Source organism: Gavialis gangeticus, unplaced genomic scaffold (assembly GCF_001723915.1).
Source record: "Gavialis gangeticus isolate Ggan-Ray unplaced genomic scaffold, GavGan_comp1, whole genome shotgun sequence".
NCBI lineage: Eukaryota > Metazoa > Chordata > Crocodylia > Gavialidae > Gavialis > Gavialis gangeticus.
In genome coordinates this window covers 24,715,443-24,736,422 of record NW_017728997.1, presented here as the reverse complement: position 1 = coordinate 24,736,422, position 20,980 = coordinate 24,715,443, and the positions used below count along the sequence as shown (strand labels likewise).

The 20,980-nt window shown below is 50.0% G+C and overlaps 1 protein-coding gene across 1 annotated transcript in view; it reads left to right on the top strand.

Moving 5' to 3' along the window:
- Nucleotides 1–15,643, top strand: part of CELSR3 (cadherin EGF LAG seven-pass G-type receptor 3) — a gene marked incomplete at its 5' end in the record, with an annotated part of 113,870 nt that extends 98,227 nt beyond the window's left edge. The window contains 9 exons of the mRNA XM_019504606.1: nucleotides 1,905–2,000; nucleotides 2,651–2,757; nucleotides 4,461–4,530; nucleotides 5,223–5,315; nucleotides 6,151–6,270; nucleotides 12,866–13,081; nucleotides 13,885–13,939; nucleotides 14,530–14,666; nucleotides 15,142–15,643. Of these exons, the coding sequence (XP_019360151.1) occupies nucleotides 1,905–2,000; nucleotides 2,651–2,757; nucleotides 4,461–4,530; nucleotides 5,223–5,315; nucleotides 6,151–6,270; nucleotides 12,866–13,081; nucleotides 13,885–13,939; nucleotides 14,530–14,666; nucleotides 15,142–15,165 (918 nt within the window). The remainder of the gene's footprint in view (nucleotides 1–1,904; nucleotides 2,001–2,650; nucleotides 2,758–4,460; nucleotides 4,531–5,222; nucleotides 5,316–6,150; nucleotides 6,271–12,865; nucleotides 13,082–13,884; nucleotides 13,940–14,529; nucleotides 14,667–15,141) is intronic.
- Nucleotides 15,644–20,980: the final 5,337 nt, after the last annotated feature.

The window sequence follows — 20,980 nt, the reverse complement described above, 5'->3', positions numbered from 1 at the left end:
ATGCATCTGAGTTACTGCCAGCTAGATATCTAACCAGATCTCGAGTAGCTTACTCACAAGCATCATCCCGAGGCCGTTGGAGATCCCCTCTGGAAGCAGGCCATTCCCAGCTCATGAGTTATGGGGGAGAGAGCCAGTTTCAGATGGTAAAACTCCTGTCTAAGTCTGAGTCCCCCGCATGGCTGCTGCCCCCCTCCTCCTGGGCAGTCTTAACTTATATAGCCCCTACAACCTCATTCACCTGGTCCAATGGAGGACAGCACCTGTTGGCTGTTGGCCCACCAGTTTGAAATACATCACTAGTTGCCGGGCAGACTCTAGCCCACCAGGTAGAAGCCCCTCACCCAGGTAGGTGATACCAGTCACGTAAGCAGAGGGAGCAGGACCCCCTCCCTCAGGAATGTAGCCAGCTCAGGTTACTTAAAGAGATAGGGTAAAGGTGTGTCTCCTCTGCTGGGCCCATTCTCATCACATTGTCACAGCACAGAGATTTTGGGGAGAAACAAAGGTGGCTTCCTGCCACACATACACATTTAGGGACGAGCAAGTTGCCACAGTCCATCCATCCCCTCCAGCATCCTCCAGTGTCGTTCCATGTTGGAGCAGAGCAGTGGAGCCACCACTCTAGGTTGCCACCTCAGCACTACCCAGCATTTGAAGCATTACAGGCTCATAGGCTAAACCACGCTGTGCCACCCTCTCCAGGTATGTGGCATCTGGACAGAGGAAAATGTTTTCCTACCAGCATTCAACTCAGAGCCTGTGGCACAAGGTTGGAGTCACCCTCCCCTTCCATCCCCTCAGCAGCCTAGTGACAGGGATTGTGTCCCAGTATCCCACCAGTTATAATCCACCTGTGGGTTGTGACTCTGGTGGGTATTTTCATGACAGCTCCACAGTCTTTCCCATTAGCTTTGGCCAAGCCACTCCCAGTAGCCAAGCCCTTTGCTCCTTTCTGTATTTGCTTGGCCCCTGGGGTCAGTTTCCATTGAAGCCAATAGGAGATTTTCCTGAGCAAAGAGGACAAAGTCAGTAAAGACCATTGGAGACCAGCTCCAGGCTGCTTAGCCCAAAGAGGCACTGCAGACTCACCTGTAGTGAGGTGCAGGGTGCAACTGGGAGATGCCATAGACTAGACAGTCCTTCCCAGAGCCTGAAGGCTTTCTCTGGACACCATGGGGTTCTGAACTGCAGCCCTGGCAACACACCCAGTGCTTTGGCTGTTGCTCTCAGTGCTGCCCACATCCTCTTAGGCATTGACAGGCAGGTTGAGAAAGGCCTTTGCCCACCAGGGAAGACTCAGGAGGCTCAGCCACTGGCTGGCACAATCACTTCTGTGGTTGTGTTGCCCTGTCCTTGCTGCCATCTGCACATGTTGTGAGAGCCTTGCTGTAGGGACAGGTCTGTGCTTTCAGCTCTGCACTCAGTCATTGGTTCTGTCTCCTGCAAAAGTATCCCTGTGGTCACCACCCTCTGACCAGATCATTGCCTGGCCCTCAGGAGGGCCCCTCTTGGCTTGGAAACCAGCACATGGCCCAGGGCTGATCGGGCAAACAGGCAACTGGTGGTGGTCATAGCACTGGGAGGGCTCTGAATCTTTACTACTTACCTTCCATCCAATGTCCTGAGCCTGCCAGCTCTGCAAGATGGAGCATTCTCCTTTTATAGAGGCCCAGAGCAGTGATTTGCCCCTGGTCACTCAGGCAGGGTCAGAACAGAACTGGGAACCCACAACTCCTGTGTGTTAACCTCTGGGTTGCACTTCCTTTGCCTAACTCACCTTCCCTCAGCCTGGGGGCCCCGTGGGACCCTGAACACCCAGGCATGCTCAGTCTGCGAAGCCTGGGCTCTCAGCCTTGCTGTGCCTGCTCTGAGCCTTACACCTTCTGGAATGTCTCTTGCAGGCCATCTTAGCTGCCATCATCATTGTGAACCTGAAGGGCATGTTCAAGCAGTTCAAAGACCTCTCTACCCTCTGGAAGTCCAATAAAGTTGACCTGGTAAGACACAGAAGAGGCCTGAATGCACCTCAGGCCACCAACCCAATTCTTCTTGCCCTGCTGTCCCTTTGTGGTGGGCTGATGCAGCAAGGCTGAAGGCCAGGCCTAAAGGCCCTGATGAGCTGCACTGGCAGGAGGTCCAGCCAGCTCTGTACAGCTCTTCAGGAGTACACAAGGCCCCACTGGGCTCACGTGGTGGGCAGTCCTGCAGTCTGTGCTGTGGGCTGAACACAGCCTCACAGTATCAGGCAGTAATCCCCTATCAGAGCATGTGTTGGATCAACTGAGAACATGATTTGGGCCACAGAAGCCTGGCCCTGGGCTCTGAACTCATGCATGATGAAGACTGGGTTTGGAACCTCACAGCTCCATCAGGGAACCCAGGTGTGGACCCAGCTCAGGCCCATCTCTGCTTGTAGCATCCCTGGCAGGTTTTGAGCAGGGAACTCATCCTCAGAGCACTGAGGCTGCTGGTGGGTGCTGTAGTATCTTTGTGTATCAGAGGAAATGTGTGTGGGAACTGTAAGGTAGTGTCAGCTTTGGCTCTGATGGCCAGAGAGAGGTAGCTAGTGAACTTCATGCCTGCATAGTCTAAGTCTGGTACCAGCTGGCTCCTTTTCCAGCACTCACATTGTACTGATCTCTTGCAGCTGATCTGGGTTGTGACTTTTGTGGCCACACTCCTGCTGAACCTGGACATAGGGCTGGGGGTCTCGGTGGCTTTCTCACTGCTCACAGTCATCTTCCGGACACAGATGTAAGTAGCATGGTGACTACTGGGGCCAGGCAGGAGAAGGGAAGGAGCCAGCTTGGCTATAGTCAGGGTTGGTATCCACAGCTCCACAGGGCAGGAGATTTGCCATGAGTGTCAGTTGTGGGGCTCCAGGAGCTGGTTACAGCCCTGTGCTTCCACCACGATGCAGGTGATCCAGGAGCATGGGACCCAAAGACTTGGCCCATGCCCTGCTCATCCTCATCAAACCTGTGGCCATCCTTTGTTTGCCACCCCCTGGCTGTGATGCTGTCCCACGTCCTAAGGCTTATGAGGTGGCCTGAAGATTCTGGGAGTCCCATGAGAGCTCGAGTGGAGGGTGGCAGGCTGGCCTCCATGCTCTCAAGATGCTGTAGTTAGGTGTGCTGGTGTTAATGTGGGGAAGGGGGTTTGCTCTGACCTTCTCTGGGCAGAACTAACTCCCACTAGATTGAGCTCAAAGCAGCCTTGTCCTGGGATTTAGATATATTAGGAAAACACAGTGGCCATGTAAACCTCAGCCTGAACATCCTTCTTGAGGGCTACCTGCAGACACTTCCTTCTCCTAGGCCCCAATTCCTTCTAGTCCATAAAATTACACCTCAGTCCTCCCCAGGGGGAGCTAATGGGCCACACCTGATCCTGGGGGTTACTAGCCATCTGGCATGCACTGGCAGAGTGGGCCAACAGCAGCACTGTTTCACTCTGCTCCAGGGCATCGTTCTGAGGGGACATCTGCCTTGTGGGGTCCAGCCAGGAGTTATATGTCATGAAGCAAGGCAGAGTGAGCTTGCTGTAGGGCACTGGCTGAATGCTATGGGTTGCTATCATGCCCTGTGGTGGGGTCATGGGTGAAAATGGGCTGACTGAGCCTGGCATTTTGCTGAAGTAGCCTAGTTCCGGCTTGGCACCGTTTTCTTCGGGCAGCAGTGACACCTGGATCTGACTCAAAGCACTGACCTGTGTCATGCTGGCACCACTACAGTTCTCACTTTGGCAAGGGGATAAAGAAACACAGCATGCAACTGTCTGGAGGGCTTTGCAACTTGTCACGAGAAAGCCCTGGCAGGTTCATCCCTCTATCAGGCCAAGCAGCAGAGGTGCTGGGATCATGTTGTCATGATAATACCTGCCTAAGAAAGGCTGCACTCCTGAATCTGTGTGGGGAGTTTGCTCCAGCTCCTCAGTACCTGCCGGCAAGAGGGGCCAGACCAGCATGGAAGCAGGCTTCTATTGCCAGTGGAAGGTGGCTGTCCCAGGTGGTTACAGAGCCACTACTCTGCACAGACAAGTCAGTCCTCAGTTCTGTAGTGACAGGGATTTGTGAGGTGAGTCTTGCTCTGAGCTGAGCATGGGCAGTGCTCCAAAAAATAGCAGGCTCTGAGTGAATGGATTTCTTGGTGCCACCGATGTCACATGCCATTTTCTGCCCCACAAGTATATACAGAGGAAAGAATATAATTTGAGCCCTTGTGGAACAGGGCATGGGGGTCGTGGACACCATTCAGCATGGCTGGCCAAGGCCATCCGCAGCCCTGTGGCAGGACTGTATCAGGATGGCCCACCTCTCATTACGTCATCTGTGCTGCATGGCTTCACCATGAGGCTATTGACCATCTCACAGGGTGGTGTTCTGCATGTAGGGCCCACCACCACTCCAGAGAGACACCTGGTGCCTTTGCTAATCGCTCTCCTCTGTTTTTCCTCAGGCCCCACTACTCCATCCTCGGGCAAGTTTCTGAGACAGACATCTACAGAGATGTGGCTAAATATAACAAGGTAAAAGCCAATGGTAGGAGGGTTGAGGGAGTGGCTGTGAGGGACACTCCACTACTGAACAAGGCAAACCAAGATAGTGAGGGGACAAACATGTCATGAAGAGCTAGGAACACGGGCCTTCCATGCAGCTGAGATGAGTCAAAGGAACAGTCCCTTCTGCTCTTTTGTAATGGCTTGTGAGTGTTTGGCCTATCGTGACTGGATGCAGCTTTCCCTTCCTGCTGAGGTCAGGGAGATACCCTTGTTTACAGCGTGGTGCTGAGACATTCCCAGTCCCTGAAAAGTGAGTTCCCTGCTTGAGCCCAAATGCAGAAGATATACTGATGGGTAGGGTGGCCATCATAGAGGACATTTTGGTTTTCTGCTACTCTATTGATACGAAACCCGAAGCCTTTATGTTCTTCTCTTCAAGAGAAAAATAGAGGACATAAAGGCATCCGCTTTCATATCAATAGAGGACAGAGGACAACCGGACTGTCCTCTATGATGGCCACCCTACTGATGGGGTGTAGGGGACAAGCAGGGTGTGAAGGAGGCAAAGGCCAAAGAAGGCCTGGGGGAAAGCAAGGAAGAGGAGGGGAGCTCCTCTCTGTCACAGTTGTAGCTCTTCCTCTCCCTGCTGACCCCAGAACAGCCCTCTCCCCTTTGAGGCAGAATCCCTTTCATAGTGACCTCTTTCTCTCTGTTCCCAGGCTGTGGAAATCCCTGGTGTGAAGATTTTCCGCTCTTCTGCCACAGTCTATTTTGCGAATGCTGAGCTTTATACAGATGCCCTGAAGAAGAAGGTGAGGCAGGAGAGGGGTTGAGCTCATCTGGCCCATTTCAGGGCAAGATCACCCGCTGAGTGGTCTCTGATGCACTGGCCAGGTCATCTGGGGGTGGCTTGCTCTGTGTTAGTTGAGGGAGCAGCCCAGATCTGCAGTCCTTGCCCAGATCTGCTTTAATGGTGCAGTGTACAGGCTCTCCCCTTCTCACCCCCAAGGCAGCAGACCTAGGTATGTGCTGTTACCATTGTGTCCAAGCACAGCGGTGGCAGAATTAACCCCCACGGCTGCAGGCCTCCTCCCATACACACACTGACTTCTGCACTCCAGAGTCTTGAGTCTCCCTGCATTTTGGTTCTTAGCTATTTCTGTCTGCTCCATGCTGCCGGAAACTATTTCTTCCAAAGCCTTGAGCCTCCACTGCTTGTGTTCCAGCATGCCTGCTTAGCCAGCACCCAGTGCTCATGCCCCACCTCACCCACCACTAGCAGCTAATGCCACTTAAGTGGTACTAGTTACACTACTGTGTCTGAGCATCTCAGTCACCAGAAAGATTCTCCTCACACTCACAGCACCCTCTGAGATGGAGAAGAGCTGAGGTACAGACCCAGAGTCACACATAGAAGCTGTGGCAATGCTTGGAGTTGAACCCACATCTCCTGCCTCCCAGGCCAGCACATTAATTGGTCAGAAACTCCTGCTCTCTGTTTCTGAAGTGAATTGGTGTTCAAAGCCTTCCCCTCACTAGAAGCCAGAGGAAGGATGGAGAGTGAGTGAGATCAGTTCTGTTCAGGGCCTCTCAGCAGTCCCTTGAGCTTCGGTAGCTTCCAGGTCCCATGAAGTTGTGCCTTTGCAGTGCGGCTTCGATGTTGATCGCCTCATTGAGAAGAAAAAGAAAGCCCTCAGGAAACTGAAGAAGCATCAGAAGAAAATAGAGAAGGAAAAAGAAAAGAGGGAAAAAGCAATGAAGAAAAAGGTACTTCTCTGACAAATGCCTCAGAACTGTGCTTCCTTCTGTGACTCTCCCCATTGGTATCCCTTTCTCCTTCCTTCCATCCACCTGTTCATCCCATTGTTTCCTTGTTTCATTTTCTTCCTCATGCCTCTTTCTCTCTTTCTACTCCCCCTTCCTAGATCTAACTTGATTTCCCTCTGTCCTACTCTTCTCCTTCTCGCTCTTTATCCCTTCCCTCTACATATTTCTGGTTCTCAGATGGCCCCATACTGAAAATGTCTGATTTCTTTCTCTTTGGCCCCTAATGAATGTTCCTTTGTCTTATGACTGTAACCCCTAGGTGAGGGAAGGAATCACAGGCCCTGTCAAAGGTTACAAGGTGGGAGGCAAGGGTGGTTAATAATTAAATTATATAACTTTATCAGCAGTTGGTAAGTTGAATCATAAGAATAACAATAAAAGGGCAAAGGATGATTGTAACAAGGTGTACGGCTCAGGGGCAGAAGCCTAGCTGCAGGGGTTAGAGGATAATAGCCTACCTGCCTAGCAGCACTGGGCCAGCTGACGGGGATGATTGACTGGCCGTGGAGGAAGTTAAAAGCTCCCAGAGAGATGATGCTGAGGAGGAGGAAACCTGAGAAGAAAGGCACTATAGTGAAGCCCTTGCCCTGGATAGGAGAGGCAGGAGATTTTGTTGATGTTTTGTTACTCTGTTTAGTTTGAGGTAGGAAAGGGGGAAAGCTGACTCCTGGGCTAGGCTAGAGGAGTAATGCCCTGCTACACATGGTGGAAAATGTTGGGCATTCTAAGTTTAACTCCAGTAATGGAGACAGGAGCCCTGCTAAAATGGCTGGAGGGGCTGCAACAGCAACAACAGCAGCTGTTTCAGCACCTCCAACTCCAGCAGCAACAGTTCCAGAGGGAGCAGCAGCAGCAGTGACAGGAGTCCCTAAAGCAGCATTTGGAGTCAAGACAGACTCCCACGCAAGTTGGTGAGTCACTTATGGTTCCCAGAGGATAGAAGGTAGAGTACTCACCAAGGACCTGCAGATGATCCAAAGGCCTTCCTCACAACTTTTGAATGGATGGCAGAGGCCTATCAGTGGCCCCAGGATGTGGCCCCTCTGTTAACTGGGAAGCACAGGACCCTTACCAGGTCCTAGGAGCAGATTCAGCCTGGGATTATAAAACCCTTCAAACTGCCATACTAGACCAGCTGGATCTCTCAGAGGAGGTCTATCACTATAAATTTCAACTGGAGACTTGCGACCAGAGTGCATGGCTTTGAGCCATGGCTCGGAAATTAAAGGACTTGTGCACCCACTGGCTAAACCCTGACTCACAGTCAGCCGTGGAAATAGTGGAACTGGTGACCCTAGAGCAGTTCTGTGCCATCCTCCAGTAGGATCCTGGAAATGGGTGTACTTTAGCACTTGAATGTTTGGCACTGGGTGATCAGCTTGGAGGAAGCCACCCAGAAAGTCGAGGACTTCATAGGGGCAGAGTTAGACTGCTTGGATCCCTTGGAAAGCCAGCAGGTCCCAGGACCAAGGAAGCTTGGTCTGTGGAGGAAATGGGCAGGGTCTTTAAAGAGGCCTCTTGCAGGAGTGTTACCTCCTTCTGCTCTGAGACCCCAGCCAGGGGGAGGGCTCCTTGAGTGGCCTCTCCAGAGAAGGTGGCCACCTGTGATATCTTTGCAGTACAGGAGGAGGCAGGGATGCTCTGATAACTTGTTTCCAATGCAGGGAGAATGGTCGTTGATATTGGGGCTGCCCTCAGATGGACTGTGGATATGCCCATGCCTGTGTCTTGGAATCGTGGTGGGAGAGCTCAGATCAGAAGGGACATGTGGTCCCACTTAAGATGAGGGATGTCCATGTTGTAGGGTTCATAGACTTGGGCTCTAGTCAGACCCTTGTCCATGAGCAATGTGTGAATACGACAGACATCCCAGTCAATTAGTGTGTTTATGTCATGTATTCATGGAGATACCCAACCATACCCCATAACATGGGTGAGCTTGACCATTGTGGGACAAGAAGTTAACATGACAGCTTATGGCCAGCCATCTAGCTTATCCAGTAGTGGTGGGATAAAACTGGGGCTTGATGGCCAAATTGTTGAGATTGGCTTGAAGAATTGACAGAAGCCAGGCTGACCCCAATTCCACTGAGCTAGAGCTGGGGGAAATATTTCCCTTCTCTGACCCTGAACTCTTTGGATATCAACCCAGATCACACCAAGAGCAGCAGCAGGTCAGACGGGAGGCCTTCTCAAGCCAGAAGAAATACTTGAGGAAAGGAATTTGGGGTTCAATATAATCTGGACTGTCCTCCAGAAGATTCAGAGGGTCAGGATACCCCAGGAGCTCCTTGGGAGGTTGGACTGGATCAGGCTGGGGAGAAGTCTGGATTTCATTTGTGATCAAAGGGAAGACCCTGTATATGCTCCTCTTTATGACTGATTGGGTCAGGCCAATGGGGTCATAGTACATGCAAGCTTAACAGCTTAGGGCTTCCATTTTGAGTTATAGGGCACCTCTTGATGAGAGTGACCAAAGACAAGGCCACAGGAAACTGGCAGTCCAAACTATTAGTGCCAAAGGAGTACCACAGCCAGATTCTGAAACTAGTCCACGATGTACAATGGGGAGGCCTTTAGGGGATAGAAAAGATCCAGGATAAGAGTTCTGGTAAGGTTTTTATGGCCTGGGGTATATCAAGAAATCAAGGATATACCAAGAAATCAAGGACCATTGTGCATCAAGCCCTAAAGGCCAGCTGGTTGTTCCCCCACCCCACCCATAAGGCCTGACTGGTGCCCATCCCCTTGGTAAGCATATCCTTTGAGCAGGTTGGAGTGGACTTGGTGGGACTACTGGAGCCCAGCTCAAGAGGGTCCAAGTTCATCCTGGTCCTTGTTGACTATGCCACCCGCTACCCTGAGGCTGTGGTGAGCCACTTAGCTTCAGCACAACCTGTGGCCTCTGAGCTATTACAGAGATTCTCCTAGGTAGGCAGTCTCTGGGATGTTTTGACTGACTGGGGCACAGTCTTTATGTCCCAATTATTGCAAAAAGTTTGGGGTTTATTGAAGGCCTGTTCTGTAAAGACTTCAGTGTACCATCCTTGAACAGAGAGATTAGTCAAAAGATTTAACTGGACACTGAAGGGGATGTTGAGAAAATTTGTCTTGGAGGAGCCTCAGAATTGGGACCAGTTATTATCATACTTACTGTTCGCCATTCAAGAGGATGCACAGTCTTCCGTGAGCTTTTTGCCCTTTGAATTATTGTATGGGAGGCAGCTCCGGGACATGTTAGATCTTTTACAAGAATCCTGGCAGGATCAGGGGAAAACAACACAGACTATAGTCCACTATGCCCTGAAGCTATGGGAAAGACCAGACCTGATAGGTGCCCTTGCAAAAGAATCTCAGGGCTGCACAGCAGGTACAGGAACCAGCAACACAATAAAAATGCCCAGACCTGGTTTTATCAACCAGGGGATAGAGTGTTACTACTTCTCCCCTCCTCAGAGAGTAAGTTGCTGGCTAAGTGGAAAGGCCCTTTTGAGGTCCTCTGATGGTAAGCAAGGTAAATTATGAAGTTTGCCTCAGAGGGAAATGGTAGGGTTCACATCAACCTGCTGAAGCCTTGGAGGGCCTGAGAAGCCAGTATGGTCTCTACATGTTTGCTGGGACTTGCCCTGGGGATTCTAGATCCCTTTCAGAGCCAATGGTTGGCCTTGTGCTAGGGGAGCCTTTGACCCCAACTCAATGGGCTGAAGTAAAAAGCCTATTCAAGGAATTTAAAGAGGTGTTTAGTGATTCCGGATAGAACTACACTGATTGAACACCAGATTATCTTCAAGCTGGACTGTGCAAATCAGAAGGGATACTCAAGAGCTCCAGCACAGCAGAGGGAAACATTAGAACAAGAAATTAAGAAGATGCTGGACCTAGGGCTGATAAAAGAATCTGCCAGTGAGTGGAGTATTCCAGTTGTTTTGGTGCCAAAGCTGGATCACACCATCTGATTTTGTTTTGATTTCCATAAAGTCAACACCGTTTCAAAGTGTGATGCATATTCTATGCTCAAAATAGATAAAATGGTGGAAGGAATAAGCAACACAAAGTATATAACCACTCTGGATTTAACCAAAAGGTATTGGCAAATACCTCTGGACCCAGCATCCTGAGAAATCACATCCTTTGCAACACCTTGTGGACTCTACCACTTCCAGACTCCACCTTTTGGTCTCAATGGGGGCCCTGTGACTTTCCAACTTCCAGTGGACAAAATACTCTGCCCACATTGGGCGTATGAGTCCGCCTACCTGGACAATGTACAACACATGGGTGGAATACCTCCAGTGGGTGAGACAGGTGCTGCAGTCAATACAAGTGACTGGCCTCACAGTCAACCCTGCTAAATCTCACCTGGCATGCATGAAGACTAGATATTTAGGATATGTACTGGGCAATGGCAAGATCAGACCCTGCGTGGACAAAGTAAAGGCCATGGTGGAATCTCCAGTGCCAGCAACCAAATGGCAGGTGAAATCATTTTTAGGGTAAGTGAGCTACTGCTGGTGATCCATCCCACAGTTTGCTGCCATTACAGCCCCACTAACTGACCTGCTATGGAATGGAGCACCTCAAAGGATCCAGTGGTCACCCAAGTGTGAGGCAGCATTTGGGACAGTAAAATGGCTACCATACAGTGCACAGGTCGCACGCAGCCCAGACTTAACAAAGGAGTGCATATTACAGGTGGATGCCTAAGAGCAAGACTTGTCCCAGAATATGAAGATGAAGAACACCAGCAGGAAGCTTCTACCCCAAGAGCAAAAATATGCTGTAATAGAGCAGTGTCTAGCAATTAAGTGGGCATTTGAGACCTCTTGGAGGCCCACTTTCCATTGGTGGCTGATCATGCCTCTTTAACATAGCTTAATGCTATGCAGGAGACCAACCTGGACGTCATCAACCTGGTTGATGACCTGTCCACGCACCCTTTTGATTTTTCAATGTGCCACCACCCTAGGATTGCAAATGTAAATGCAGACTTCTTCTTCCAAGATGGGGACAAGGGGAGGGAAGGAGTTAAAAATGGAAGAATGTATCCTGGGCTCCACTCTTGGGAGGGGGGATCATAACAAGGTGCATGGCTCAGGGGTAGAAGCCCAGCTGCAGAGTGTTAGAGGGTACTAGCCTGCCTGCCTAGGAGCACTAGGCCAGCTGATGGGGATGATTGGCTGGCCCTGGAGGAAGTTAAAAGCTCCCAGAAAGATGATGCTGGAGACGAGGGAAGCTGAGAAGAAAGGCAACAGTGCAGCACTATAGTGAAGCCCATGATGGCCTGGATAGGAGAGTCGGGGGGGGGATTTTGTTGATATTTTATTATTGTGTTTTATTTGAGGTAGGAAAGGGGGAAAACTGACTCCTGGGCCAGGCTAGAGGAGGAAAAACCTACTGCAATGATCCTAAGATTTCCATGTCTAATTTTAGTACCAGAAAAAAATTATTAGAGATAGATTAGAGAGACTTTTACAGCCCATATCTAGACATGATGTGCTGGGAAGAGGCCAGCAAACATTATATGAAAAAACATGCCTCTCTATTCTAGGGACAGAGCCAAAAAAAGGACATAGGTGGCTTAAATGGGATATTGGCTGAATTACATGGCTAAATCCAAAAGTGCAATGCTGAAAACCCTGCTCAACTATCCCCTAACCCTAAACTCCGCAGGTGCCTGAGTCACCTGAAGTGAAGGAGTTAGGCACCTGGATTTATCAGGAACTGTCCCAGCTTTGATCAACACCTCTCAATGCATAATGACAGTCATAAAATCAAATAATATCTGCAGAATATTACCCTAGCCACTCAGCAGCTGGCTAAGGGTAAAATCTTTCCAGGGCAGTTTGTTCCACAATGAGCTGTTATAGTGATTTCCACTTTCCTTTCACTGGCTATGGTTACTGGATCAGATGAGCCACTGGAGGAAACCAAGCTGTGTCTTTATGATGTTTCATGTTACGTCCCAAACTGCTCTCTGCTGATTGGCCTGGCTGAGGGTGATGAGTGCTGTGGGCTGCACTCAGCCCTCTATCACTTCTCTGTTGCCAACTAGCTTTGACAACAAAAGACTGCTCCCAAGATCTTGAAGGCATCTGACCCTAAGAGTGATGATCTGTGGGTGGAGACTGGGACACACATTTACTGTGTGATCTTTAAGGCCCGAAGTCCTTGCCTGCCTGTGCTCAGGGAGCCTGACATAGGCTGCATGTCCCAGTCAGATTTTAAGCCCTTGACTCACTGTACCATGCACACAAAGCCTCCTCAGCCAACTTCAAACATCTGCCAGTCTACCTCAAACTCAGCTGATCTCCTCCCTAGACAGGTGGGGAGTAACATGTGTCCTGGAGCTCTGCCAGACTTGAACAAGGCCAGTACCCCTCTGTCTCTGTATGGCATCTCACTGTAAAGCCTTGCTTTTTACCTGTGGAAGCAGATATTTTCCAGATTGCTTTGCTGCTGCTGCTTCTCCACTCCTGTTAGCTGAGATATTCCCCTGGGAAATTAGATGAAAGGCCCCATGCTTTCTTCCCTACAGAACGCAGACAGTGATTGCAATGGAGCTGGCATCTCAGTAATAGACATCAATGGAGGCGTGACAGAATGGGAGTCCCAAAATGGCAATCCCCTGCCGGACCGTGGTGAACCCACCCTGGTGTCTCTTGGCCTCCAGAAGCCTGAGCTCCACACTGTCATACTGGACTTCAGCTCTGCCAACTTTGTGGACTACGTCTGCATCAAGATCCTAAAGAACGTAAGGGCCAGGCAGGGAGGCAGGGAAAGGGGAGGGCTCCCACAAAGGACACACCTCTGAATTGTGACTTCTGCAGAGTTCTGGAGAACGAGAGCTTTGTTACATCCTGGGATGGGTGAAAAGTGCTTGCCTCAGCAATTTTCCTGTCCCCTTCGTAAAAGACTTGTCAGAGCCTGGCTCCAACTTTCAACACACCACAGCCATCCCCATCCCCACCCAGGGAGCCAATCCTGTCATTCATCATCCCTCTCTCTGAGTCATTTCCATCTGTAACAAAAGGAAGTGGGATTTCCAGTTTACACACCTGCTCCCTTGCACTGCCATTTTAAAGGCTTACCCAGAGCTGCTGTTGTCACCTGGGTATGAACATGTCCGGATTAACCTTTGTTTGCCCTAGGCAAGCAAACTTATGGGCCCCTACTTAATACTGTATATTTATATTTTTTCACTCAATAATTATACTATGTAAAATAAGCACAGCTGGGCCCCTTCTTCATTTAGGGCCCTAGGCATGTGCCTAGTTTGCCTATGCATCAATCTGGCCGTGGGCATGAGGCTGGAATGGATCTTTCATGTCCAACTGCTCTTTAACCCACTGGGGATCTGCTAGAGATGAAAAGCTATTCCAGTGGCATCAAAAAGCAGGTGGCACAAAAGGGCCAAGGGGATATCTGGGGTGGGCAACTGGCAGTCACTTTGTGCTTTATGCCATCCTGTTGACAAGGTGGCTGTGGGGCATGTGGCACAGCCTTGGCCACCTGCTGTGAGTCTTAACTCTCCTCTTTGCTTGATGTCCTTTGCAGTTATTCCGGGATTTCCACGAGATCGAAATAGATGTGTTGCTTGTTGGCTGTCATGGTAAGAAGGCTGCAGAGGTCAGACTTAGCAAAGCCACAGACCTTCATGTTTGTCAGCAACATGTCCCTGCAAAGGGGTGCCTTGGGCCTCACTGATATCCCAGTCTGCACACCTCTGGGGCCAGTCATGAGAGCCGGTTCCACCATCTGCTGTTCCACCTCAGGCATTGCCCAGAGGGAGACAGCTTGTGGAAGTACTTCTACCTAAGGGAGATGACCAGTGTTCAGTTCTATGTAAGAAAATTCAATCTGGGGTTAATTCAACTGGATTTGGGTTGGTGGAAGAATCTTGCCCAAGGCTGGTTCAGGAAATCAGCCAAAGCCCCTTCCCACAGGCAGGAGTCCCTGGGGTTCAATGTCAGGTCCTACTTGTACCCTAGGACATGACACCAGGTGACCATCCCCAGATCCCAGCACAAATTTTACTCGCCAGAGCAAAGGATTCAAAAGCCAGATTGTTAAGACAAAAGGGGAGAGCCTGTTCTGAGCATGGGGTGGAGTGGGGGTGCCACAGATGGGCCTCTTGGCCTGTCTTCATCTTCGTTAATCAGGGTTTCTCAGTGCTATCAAAACTCACACTTCTCCCCACAGAGTCCATCATAACCCAGCTAGAACAAGGCAACTTCTTCAGTCAAACCATCACCAAGCACCAGCTCTTTGCCTCAGTGCACGATGCTATTATCTATGTCACCAAGCTGCGGGGATCGAGTCCACCAGAGCCAGTTATGGTAATTGCTCAGCCTTTTGCCTCACTTCTAGGAAATTGGTCCCCTTGATGATCTAAGTGGGAAAGCAGCTTTAGTTCCCAGGTTTGGTCACATTGGCTGCCACCTTTCTGCCAGGCTTGTGTGTCTCTTCCAACTACACCAGCTAGATCAGCAGCCTTCTCCCATCAGCTATGGTAACATGCCTGCTCCTACCCAGCCAATATGTTCTGATCACCTATGTCCCCAACCCTGCCCACAGTTGACAGTTCACCAGTCCTTTTTTCAGTTATGCTGGTCCTTACTAACTCCATCCCATCCAGAGGGCCCAGCACACATACTGCCATACTGAGAAAACATTCCAGTGCCTTGAGATCCTGCATGGACAAGAGTGAGGGGCTTGCAGGGGGGAAAGCAGGACCTGTAGCAGTGAGAAAGCCAGGAGGTTGGGGAAGCAAAACAAAACCAAAGAAAATCATCTTGTTGTTTGACTCTTTAGACTTTTCCCAGCACTCATCTGTAGCCATCATGGCATCCACCCTCCCCAGAAGCACAACAGGTGAGAGGGAGCCATCAAGGTATGTTTCCAGAAGATTATTTGAGCTGGTTGATGTTTGCAAGGGCAGGTGATGAGAAAATCCTGCCATCAAAGACCAAAGATCGCCTGTTGCTGAGCATCTGCTTCAGACCCTAGAAATCTTGGATCATCTACCCTTGGGAAACCACTTCAGTCACCAGAGCAACTGGGAAACTACCTCAAAACCCTCCTTCAGCTGGCCATCTACTTGATGCTGGAGAGACCTGGGATCTCCTGGGCTCAGGGCACAAGATCTCCTACAACTGGGAATCCCCTCAGACATGGGGAGCTTGTCTGGCACCATGTGTGTCACTTTTTTGGGGTGCAGCATGAGGAGAAGAGAAGCTGCACCTCTGACGTGACTTTGGATACATGGTGCTTTAGAACAGCTCCACTGACTGTCTGGGAAACTCTCGACAGAGAGCAATACTGAAACACCATGAAGTCTGGGGCCTGCCTAGCCACATCCATCTCCCCATTTCCTTCTCACTTGCCTCTCTTATATTGTGGTTATCATGACCACAGCCAGAAACTTGACTTCGCCATGTTGTGTGAATATGTACAGAGTTTATTGAAGAGCAAGAAAACATTCAGATAAGGGGTCATGCTTAGGGTTATTTATTATCAACTCACTGTGGTGAATGAGACAATCATGAAATCATATACGCCAGGGAAGGAAAAATGTAATAGCTCAGCCATAAGCAACTGGTAGGGGAGCATGTGCCCCCCTGAGATTGGCTGTTGCCGGCTTCTGCGGGCAGTCACCTCTTGCCACCCTGCCACCGCTGCTGGCTTCTGTGAGCAGTTGCTGCTCACCATATTGCCACCACTGGCTTCTGCAGGTGTTTGCCGCTTGCCACACTTCCGGCTGCTGCGGGTGGTCACTGCTCACCACCTCCCTCCACCACTGCCACCAGCTTCTGCAGGCAGTCGCCGCTCACCACCCCGCCGCCAACACTGCCACCCACAAACTGTGTCCCCCCAGTCTTAGGAGGCACCTGTCACCCATGAGCTCAGCTACCCTCTGCAGGAACATTTCCTAGTGAGTAGTTTCAAGGGTGCACAGCTAGTAAATATGGGACTAGAAAAATGTTTTTAGCACTTGAATAGCCTGTTTGATCTGCCGCAATGTCTGCAGACACAGAATTAGTTGTGATTTTCTGGTATCTAAGCTGAATTAATGTTGCATATCGAGGACTTAATTTTGTAACATGATCCTGATTTATTGTTTCTCAATAAATGTGTTTTTACTCAAAGCATCTCTTTGTTGTTTCCTAACAACTGGCATATTTCCAACCTAAGACTCTGTGCCCATTTATGAGAATTTCATTTGACCCAATCATTAGAGCCACTCACTGCCGTTTCATGATGTGATTCATACTAAGCCCAGTATTACTCTACCAGTCCTCTCTCAATACCTTGTGAAGCTGCTTTGCTAGGTGGAGTGAGGGGCACTCCTGCTCTGGGCAACCATGGCAAAAGGCAGAATGCAACAGGGCATGAGCAATCGGATAAAATAGGAAATAGGTGTGTGGAACTCAAGCTGAACCAAAGGGTTGGCGTAGAGCATCATGCCAGAGCCTCTCTCTGCCTGGCCCCAGTGTTGACTGTGCACTTTACCTCATTCAAAGGCAGCTCTTTGCACGCCTGGCCAATTCAATTGTCTGTGCAACAGTCTGCAATGTGATGCAGACAAGGGCAGGTGCAGCAGCAGCCTTTCCCCCCACCCCCACCCATTTTGATTCCTGCTCCAGCCAAACTTTAAAATCAATTGCCTGGGAAGGGCAGCAGTATTTCTGTTCAGGCAGTGCTGTAGGGGTCCATTGACTTCATGGCTCATTATAATGCAACTGATTTCTCCAAATCCCTCATCATTCCACAAGTGTCTAATGACCTTCTCTCCTTTTTAATGGTGTTGATGTTCCATTGAGTTACCCTTTCTGCTGGTAGCCATTCCTACTAATTTCTCATTTATTTCACAACCTGCACACTGTTTTAGTTCTACCTCTAAACCTTAACTCAGGTATAGTAGTATTAACTCAGGTATAGAAATGACTTACAGTGAAGGATTGGAGATGTTGTCTGTGAAGAAATCCCCCTGTATCTGCCACTCGTTTGGGGGAAATCAAGTGACCTCTGTATCTTCTGGGTTTCTTCTTGGTACTGGCTGGTCAATCAGGTGACCTGGCCAGATAAAATTCTTAGGGGGAGGGGAGGGTCTCTCTCTTCCTCCAGCCAGCATTTTGAAAAGCTACAAGCAACATGCCTCCAGGTGCAACTTGGATGATTCTCTGTAAGGAAAGACCTGGAAACTAGTCAGAAGTCTAGAAATAAGTATAGGCAGTTGCATCTTAAAAGGATCAGTGCATCTAATACAGGGATTTCCAACCTTTTTGAATGTGGGGCCGGATCATGAACTTTTTATCACCCAGTGGGCCGGCCAAAGTACCCCTCCCCCATTAGGAAGCTGCTGAGGAGCTGGGGGAGGGACAAGGGGTTTCCCGTCACAGCACCTCAGGCCTCAGAAAACGGCTTCACGGGCCACGTGGCAGCCCACAGGCCGTATGTTGGATAAGCCTGATCTAATATCTGCAACTTACTTTTGTTTGCTCAAAGGGTATTCTGACTTCCATATTCTACACCCACCACCAATAAAGGTATCAGGTTACAGAGTGCCTGGCTATGGAGTACTGGGGAGAGGGTGGCCTTTTGCTCTCTTTGCTTGGGCAGCAAAATTGGGCTTGGTTTTCTATTTTCCTCTGGTACCAGATGCTATCTTTGGATGCTTTGGGCTGAAAGAAGCACCCCAAAATATTACTGTGGGCAAAGCACCCCCAAGGCTTGCAAGGTCTGTTTGCCCTGGGCTGTACAGAGCTCTACCAGAGACCAGTGCCTGTGTGGTGGCAGTGTTACCCCAGGTTTGTGGGTGTTCACCAGGAAGGGGGCCGGCTGGCAATAGGCTCCCCAGGGGAGACTCCTGAAGTGTGGTTTTGGGCCTGACACAGTGAGGCAAGTGGCTGTGTGTAGCAGTGCCCCCTACTGTGCCACCACACTGCCAAGATGCTCAAGGAGGCTAGATTTTGTTTTGTGAATCTGAATTAGAGATGTACATTTACCTCTAATCACTACGGCACTAAGGACACTATGTTTTTACCTAGTTTGTTGTGAATGTTTAAAATTTAATATAGAATCTAGGATTTCTTAGGGTGGTATTTTTACTGGACTAATTATGTAGTTGGGATAAAATTACACGTGCTTTTGGATGCAAGATGTTCTTTGTCAGGTCTGACAAAGAATGCCTTGCATTCAAAAGCTTAAGAGAGCACCCAAAGAAATCGTTGCCTCTCACATAATTTCCAGACTATCACAGCTACACCATCACTACACAAGACACATCACTAGACATCAGGAGGTGCTACTTCACTGTCAGGGCGGCTAGGATCTGGAACCAACTTCCAAGCAAAGTGGTGCTGGCTTCTACCTTGGGGGTCTTTAAGACAAGGCTAGACAATCACTTTGCTGGTGTTGTTTGACCCCAGTACTCTTTCCTGCCATGGCAGGGGGTCGGACTTGATGATCTGCTCAGGTCCCTTCCGACCCTACTAACTATGAAACAATCTAGCAAATCAATGCACATTCCAATAGTTATTTTGCTGTTTGCTTTGATCTTAAGCCAAGTAATATAGCGCTGCGCCCCTAGTGTATTAGTAAAGCTTCTGGTTTCTCTTTAACTGGAGAAAAAATATGTGTTGTGCCATATGTGATGATGTGATGTGATACCATATGTCAGAGGTTCCCAACCAGAGGGCCGTGGCCCAGTGCCAGGCTGCAAAGGGTTGGCGGTCGTGGCACTAGCCCCACTCCTGTAGGTCCCCACAGTGAGGGAGGAAGTGGAGCTGCTGGGGCCAGGACAGGTCCTGAACAGTGGGGTGGAGCGTGGGACGGAGCCGTGGCTCATCTGGCGGAGTGAGGGCAGCTCTCACCATTGCATGCACCCTGGGAAGGCATGGCAGGGAGCACATGCCCCCAGATCTGTCCATGGGGCAGGGTGGGGCGTGCTGGGGGCGGTACTGGGCTCTTCCCAGTGGTGGCTGGGCGGGTCTGTGCCCAGGGCAGGTGGTGACAGTGCTGGGAGTGGGGCTACAGGAGGGGCTGCAACCATTCCAAAATTCACTGTAGCCCCCCAACCCTGCCTCCCAGCTCAGCCCAGCCCAACCCAATGCCCTCACCAGGAACAAGCTGGCACTGCTCTGGCCCCAGCCTGCTCTGCCCTGCGCGCAGATCCTGGGGCACATGCCCCCAATGCCCTCCCAGGGTGCATGCAATGGTAGGAGCTGCCCCCGTGACCCTCAGGCGAGCTGCGGCTCTGTCCAGCACTCCATCCGGCTGTGCAGTGCCTGCCCCAGCCCCAGCAGCCCCGCTCCTTCACCACGGGGGCCTACAGGAGCAGGGCTACAAGGGAGGGCTGCAGCCACTTCAGAATTTGCCATAGTCCCCCGAACCCAACCTCTCAGTGCTGGTGCCGCTCACCCTCAGCACAGGCAAGCCCAGCCCAGCCCACAGACATAGCCCATCCTGCCCTGCATGCAGATCAGGACACATGTCCCCCATGCCCTCCCAGGGTGTGCGTAGTACCAGGAGCCGCCCGCCACCCGTGCTGCTCAGTCCTGCGCCCCACCCCAGCTGGGCAGCCCCTGCCCCAGCTGCACTCACTGCGAAATGTTGGCAAGTGGAAGACTATCTCTTGAACCACATGAGGTGGTGAGTGATGTGATTCATATTGTCAATCATATCAAAGCACATGCACTAAATTCACGTTTGTCTGCATCGCTATGCAAGGATATGGGTGCTGAACACAAGCAGCTTCTCCTGCATACAGAATATCATTGGCTATCTAGAGGGAAGGCCCTGACCAGAGTCTTTGAATTAAGAAAACAGTTGCAGATTTATCTTAGACAAAAAATCACCATTAGCTCTGCATTTCAATGACAAGAACTGGCTTGCTAAACTCACTTATTTGAGCAACATATTCACTGTACTGAATAAACTCAGCCTCTCAATGCAAGGGAGAATGGTATCTGTTTTTAAAATGGCAGATAAAATCACAGCCTTCAAAACCAAGCTGGAAACCTGGGGAAAACATGTGGATAGGGGAGTCTTTGACATGTTCCAGAATTTTGTAGATTTTTCAGAAGCTGTGAGACTTTTTGTACCAGTAGCACTGCTGCGGTGACTGGAAGGCTTTCTGGCTTCACGACCAGGGTAAAAGAAGTGGCGCCTGAATGTGAGTCTACCCACTGTGCAATTCACTGCGAAAAGCTGGCAATCTGAAGATTGCCTCTTGAAGTACGTGTGTTGAGTGACGCGATTCATATTGTCAATCATATCAAAGCACATGCACTGAATTCATGTTTGTCTGTATCGCTATGTGAGGATACGGCCACCGAACAATCCAAGAATTGGGAAACAATGGATCTGTGATCCATTTCTGAATGCCTGCAAGGAGTTGTCCTGGCCACCACTTTAAGAGGATCAGTTGATTGAGCTAACATGTGACAAAGGACTTAAAACATTGTTCAATGCAACCTCATCTCTATCGGCTTGGATTAAAATAAAGGGCTAATATCCAGAATGCATCACCCTAGCTCTGAAGACCTTGCTGCCTTTTCCATCTACCTATCTTTGTGAAGTGGGTTTCTCTTTAATGATGGAGGAGGTTGAACGTGAGAAACACACTGCGAGTCTCATTGTCAACCATCAT